Here is a 6,395-nt window from a genome sequence, read left to right as displayed (position 1 = left end):
TTAGCATCATTGTCTCCAACACTTACTTTAAAATTCACTCTCACAGTCTTGGCTTTGCTGGTCAGCTGCACACAATAAATTAATGGCTTGATTCCAGACAGCATCAAGAATCAGGACACAGCAATATTGGCTCTGTAGAATTTCTGCAGATTATTTTATTAGTATAGCGCCCTAGTCAAATTCATCAACTTTATTACATCTGGAAATCACCATTATTTACCTTTAGCTTCTAATATGCATCTCAAAATATACTGAAGCTTGCATTTGTAGAAATGCAGATTTTTGTACAAATTTGGAAGTAATTCTTGTGATTAAAGCTTAAGGACAAAAATACAAAAAACACATTGCCATAACAAGGCCTCTTGTTGGATAGGGTTAGAACATACCATTCTGAGATTGGTGAGTCTAATGCCATCTTATATGGCCATTTCCTAGCCCTTAATCTGTAAGGGTATGTGTCCCTCATTCTGAAGATTTCATTGTGCCAGACAAAGCTCCTTAACAAGAAAAGGAGAGTAGAATAATCAGAATCAGCAGGAATTTAAATTGATTTTTTAAAATCATGTTTCTTTCGAACTGCAATGAGACCTTTAAGGAAAAGAAAAATACACCAGTCAGAGCAAAAGATATAGGTGGAACATCTCTAAAGCTCAGAAGGATTAACCCAAGTAATCAGCTTCAGGGCTTAGAGGCAAAAATAGAAACACAAACTGGAACAAGCAAAGAGAGACAAATAGTCACGCTTTTGATGCCTCCATAGAAACATTCCTTCCTGAAACCTTAGCAGCATTCCCTGAGGGGCATGTTTCTTGCATGACTGGAATCTATTGAACTGCATTAAGAGACGGAATACTTCAGGATTTCAGTATGATTTCAAAATTATGAAAGAACTGGTATGAAGGTATGGATCGTCACAGAAACCGTTCTTGCAGTGTTTAGGACATTTCAAGTTTAACAGGTAAGGAAGATAATCAGACTTAATAGACTTGAGAGAGAAAATAAAATTGTTAATGTAGTGAAATTCAAAGCTTGTGATGTAATAATTACTCTACTGTTGAGAGATGTGGATCTCCCCTTCTCCCACCGTTTTGCCAATTCTTTTCCTGGCATCATCAGGTTACTGAACAATCACAACTGGGTGGCATTTTGGCAACGTTTACTTAGGACTATGCTACCCCTGAGCTGATCATGATAGAAACTTAACCAGAATTTCCTGTGGCCTTTTGGGAATGGACTGGAAGGTAGAAAGGCCGGCAACATGGACTGGTAAGACTTAAGGGGAATCTAACATCTTCCCATTGCCGTGCCTTAGCAATAAAGTTGACTGATTGGCTATTAACTGGGAGGCCAACGAAGCCACTTAATTGGCCAAGTGAGGACCCCGTTCTACTGCCCAGAGCTTCTTTAAGCCTGGCAAGTTCCCAGTTCTCTTTGCGGAGTAGGGCGGGGCGGTTGGGGAAGTTTCAAGATGTGGTTCTTCTTTATGGGTACTCAATGGCTGACAGAGAAGCCCTTCAGCCTGGATGCTAGCTCCCAATTTCCCCCAACTGGTTCTCCTTTGAGGACACCCAGCCATTTGGACCCATTCTTCCTAACACTGCAGCTTCCTGCTTCAGTTCACCTTCTCCCACTCACAACTCAGGTCATGTTTAAATAAAACCTGGTATAAATAGTATAGGACAATGTAGACTCCATAGAGACAAACACACGGGAGCGTTCCTATTGCCTATCTTGGACAATGATTGCCTCATTGATTTACAAAGTATGTCCTTTCTAACAGCTGCTAAGATAGTTGGCCTCTTCATTGCATTTTCCGAAATCAAGCTGTTGGGACTTCTCTTAGTTTCCCAGACGAGTCATTTGTTAAAGGGCACTCAGTGACCTGGCATCATAAAAGGACAAGAGCAGCCACTGGGAATCATCATCCCATGCCCCTGCTACCGATGACCTTTGTCTCATCACCTCAGCCCCTGACCCAATCCACAATAGCTCACCTGTTCATCCCTGAGTGATCTTCGGCTTCCAGGTCAGTGCATTCCTGGCAGCTGACAATGCTCCCTAGTGATGACATGGAGCAATACAAAACCTCTTCAAGCTGGTGCAGGATTTCCATCCTAGTGTTCTATCCCAGGTAAGGCACATCTCTGCTCAGTGAAACTAAGTGCACTGGATCTTCCCCAAAAGAAGCAATACAGTGCTGTTGCCAGTTCCCCAGCAGGTGTGTGAGACCTTATTGCCTCCATGAAGAACTGTCTTGCACTTAGCTACATTTTTTAAAGTATCATCCTCGAGCTCTCCCGACCTCTTTGAGCTCAAAGGATATTAGTGAATCACATCTCTTTTTTCTTTTTATCCAGTAATAGTGGCAGAATCTCCTGAAACCCTCTCTCTCAGTCCTACCACAGACTTTGTTAATTTGTTTGTCCAACATTCTTGATGAGCCAAAATTTAATTTAATTAAGAATTGGGAAGACAAGCCAGTCTTTGACCTCTGTGGAAAACTCTAATTTTAGCTCCGTTCTAGCCATTATTTCACACTGAACTTGCAATTCAAAACCTAAACATCCAATTTCATCATGTGCAGAGCTCCTGCAACAATATCCTCACCATCACAAGAACTTCCCACTTCCAAAATTCTAATGTTATGTTTCTGTGCCTTTGCCTCAACCCATTTGCTGCTAAAATCCTCATCTGTGTTTTTATTTCCAGCCTCAAAAAAATCCTCCTGGCTAGCCTGTCACTTCTTACCCATCTTAAACTGAGCTCATCAAACTACATTACCCATTTTCTATTCCATAATACACTTTGTTTATTCATCACCCTTGTGCTCAATGATCTTGACTGCCCACAACAAAACTTCACAATTTAAGGTCTCATCCCTATGTTCAAATTCTGCTATGCCACCCCATGAATCAAACTTCATAACTTGTGTCAGTTATAAAACTAACCAAGAACTCTAATCTTCCAACTGTAAAACTGACCTATCATTAACCACCTTCGCCACACCACTATGAAAATACTAGTTCCTAACCTCCCCATTTCCCTAATTTGCTTTCCTTCTTAAGGCCTACTTCTTTACCAAATTTTCAGTCACTCCTCCTACCATCTCCAAACTTTCCTCAGAGTCAGATTTTATCTCATTACGATCCTGTGATGTCCCTTAGGTCACTTAACTATTGCTGAAAAAGACACCTTTTGTCTAATCTTTTCATCTTGCACTCATCATTTTCCTGATGCATTGGAATTTTTTCAATTGTTCGGATGAGTGTACGATGAAAGTTTTGTCAAGCTGATTTGTTTAAATGTAACAACAAAACAATTGCCAAAATTAATTTTAACATAGAAGGTTATTTTATCAAAGTCAACTTAAAGTACAATTTGTCAGCATCACAATTTTGCTTTCTTTGCAAGAATTTTGTCCAAGAGGGATTAGTTGTAAATGTAAATCTCCAGCTCACATTCATGACAGTAAATACCAGCAGAACCAATGACCCACATGCAGAATTTTTTTTAAAAAAGTTTTAGATTTGCTAATGCTTCACTATTTCCTGCTAGTAAATTGTGTAAAATAACGAACAGTTGGAAATGAAAGTTTATGTTATTGATTACTATTATGTGCACTTACTTATATATCTATGTATAATTTCAACATTTAAGGATTTGGACAATTTAGAAAGTTCTTAAGTTTCCTGAAGATGACTCGACGAAAACGAAGAAGTAGTAGAAAAAGAAAATGTTCCAGTTCCAAAGAGAGTAAGTAGGCTGTTAATGATATTTGTAGGTATTCAATGTTAAAATATAGCTAACAACAAAAGAAGATTAAACATTACATTTTGGATAATACGTTAGTTAAACAATCACCTGTGCAGATGGTAGGTTCCGACTGTCTTGAATTTTTAAAAAATTTGACACCAGAGTTACTGATGAATCTTGTGTAGCATTGTGAAAGAACAAGAACATAAAATTATTTTCTCTACATGTAACATTTCACATGATTTCCACATGGTTTTCTGTCTTATTCTGGAATGCTCTTTGATTTTCATGAATTATTTCAGTACCTCATGTCTAGAATTTTTCACATTCTACAAATATCTCTGTATATTTCTCCTGCTCTGTATTTATTCTATGTATGGTATGTAATAATTCACTATTTTCTTTTTGCCTCTTCACATGCCGAATTAACTTTACTGAGTTTGTATAGTTTCCAACCTTTTCTAAGGACTGGCTGGGTCACAAGAAGCTGGATTTGAATTTGGTCTGGAAGAGGGCAGGATCATGACCAGAGGCAGTGGGGGAGCAGATCTTGAGCCAAGTAGACTTCCCATTGCTTTTGCAATGGATCTCAAGTCACATTGATGATTGTAAATGAACTACTGCAGCAATGGGGTGACAACAAAACCAGGACATCAGTCTAACCTGGACTAAAACTTTGTGGGAAACTCAATTTATCATTGGCTTGGGTAAAAAGTGAGGCCAACTCAAAAATCAGTGGTGGACTAAGTATGGTGAACAAAGCCTTCTTTGTTCTTGGAAACCAGGAGAGTAACTTTACCTGCATTAGCATCCAGCAGACTGACAGTTTAGAGGGGCAATACATTTTCATTTTTTAACAGGCTTTCCTCCTAGATTTGGTGAAACATTTGGTGGTACTTTAGTTACCTTATAGGAATCCACAAGGCATGAGTCATAGTCTTACAACACAAAAGAAGCCCTTCAGCCTATCAAGTCCATGTGAACCTGTCTACACTAGTCCCACTTTCTAGCACTTGGCCCATAGCCTTGAATGTTATGACATTTCAATTGCTCACCCATGTACTTTTTAAAGATTGTGAGGCTGTCCACCTCTACTACCACAGTCAAGAGTGTGTTGCTGGAAAAGCACAGCAGGTCAGACAGCATCCAAGGAGCAGGAGAATCGATGTTTCAGGCTGAAGCCCTTCATCAGAAATGAGGCCATTCCTCATTCCTGATGAAGGGCTCCAGCCCAAAACGTTGATTCTCCTGCTCCTCGGATGCTGTCTGACCTGCTGTGCTTTTCCAGCAACACCCTCCCGACTCTGATCGCCAGCATCTGCAGACCACACTTTCTCCTAGTTGATTTTACCTTTATTATCATCCCCAGTAGCTCATTCTACATTCCCATCACTGTCTGGGTGAAAAACTGTTTCCTCAAATGTCCTCTATATGTCCTGCCTTTCACCTTAAAATGATTCCCCCTTGTTATTGACCCTTCAGCTAAGGTAAACAGCTGCTTCATATCCATCCTGCCCATGCCCCTCACAATCAGATCCCTTCTCAGCTTTCTTTACTCAAAAAAACAACCACAACCTTCTCCAGCCTCTCATCCCAGGCAACATCCCAGTGAATCACATAGTGTGGTGACGAGAACTACACACAACACTCCAACTGTGGCCTAACCATAGTCCTGCACAACTCCACATAATCTCCCTGCTCTTATAATCTGTGTCACAATTAATGAAGTAGGTATGTCTTCATAACTACCCTATTAGCCTTTCATGCAATCTTCAGGAATCTGTGGGCAAGCATCCCAAGATCCCTCCGCTCCTCTGAGCTTCCAAATGTCCTGCCATTCATTGACTACATCCATGTCTTGTTAATTCTTCCAAAGTGCATCACTTCACTTTCCGGGGCTAACTTCCACTGATTTGGCCATCTGACCAACCTATATCCTCCTGTAACCCAAGGCCTTTTTCCCTACTGTTAACCACCCAATCAATCTTAGTGTCATCCGCAAAGTTACTATCATTCTCCCTACATTCTCATCTGTATTACTTTTATAGCTCACCATCAATAAGGGACACAACACTAATCCTATGGTACACCAATAAACACTGCCCTCCAGTCACACAGCCTTCCATTACTATTCAGTGTCTTCCACCACTAAGTCAATGTTGGATTCATCTTGCAAGTTAGCCCAGAACCTCATGTGCTTTTGCCTTCTTTATCTATCTCCTATGTGGGAACTCATGAAAGGTTTTGCTACATCAACATCATGACCCTCATCCCCACGCTTGGTCACCTCCTCGAAAAATTCAATTAAATTCATTAGACATGACCTCCCTTTGACAAAGTAGTAACAGGATAGGACAGAGTCAGCATGGATTTATGAAGGGGAAATCATGCTTGACTAATCTTCTTGAATTTTTTGAGGATGTAACTCTGAAGATGGACGAGGGAGATCCAGTAGATGTAGTGTACCTGGACTTTCAGAAAGCTTTTGATAAAGACCCACATAGGAGGTTAGTGAGCAAACTTAGGGTGCATGGTATTGGGGGCAAAGTACTAGATTGGATTGAAAATTGGTTGGCTGATAGGAAACAAAGGGTAGTGATAAACGGCTCCATTTTGGAATGGCAGGCAGTGACCAGTGGGAT

General features: G+C 40.3%; 1 protein-coding gene across 3 annotated transcripts in view; it reads left to right on the top strand.

Annotated features, from left to right (window-relative positions):
- The first annotated feature begins 711 nt into the window (after positions 1-711).
- pdzph1 (PDZ and pleckstrin homology domains 1) overlaps positions 712-6,395 on the top strand; it is a 71,470-nt gene continuing 65,786 nt past the window's right edge. Inside the window, exons 1-2 of one of the 3 annotated variants that reach the window (XM_043710200.1) lie at positions 712-958; positions 3,658-3,753. In XM_043710200.1, the coding sequence (XP_043566135.1) occupies positions 3,696-3,753 (58 nt within the window). In that variant the 5' untranslated portion in view covers positions 712-958; positions 3,658-3,695. The remainder of the gene's footprint in view (positions 959-3,657; positions 3,754-6,395) is intronic. The other 2 variants (XM_043710182.1, XM_043710190.1) reach the window with 2 other exon arrangements.

The sequence above is a fragment of the Chiloscyllium plagiosum genome, chromosome 2, assembly GCF_004010195.1.
Source record: "Chiloscyllium plagiosum isolate BGI_BamShark_2017 chromosome 2, ASM401019v2, whole genome shotgun sequence".
NCBI lineage: Eukaryota > Metazoa > Chordata > Chondrichthyes > Orectolobiformes > Hemiscylliidae > Chiloscyllium > Chiloscyllium plagiosum.
The sequence above is the reverse complement of the archived record's forward strand: the minus strand, read 5'-3'. Positions and strand labels throughout refer to the sequence as shown.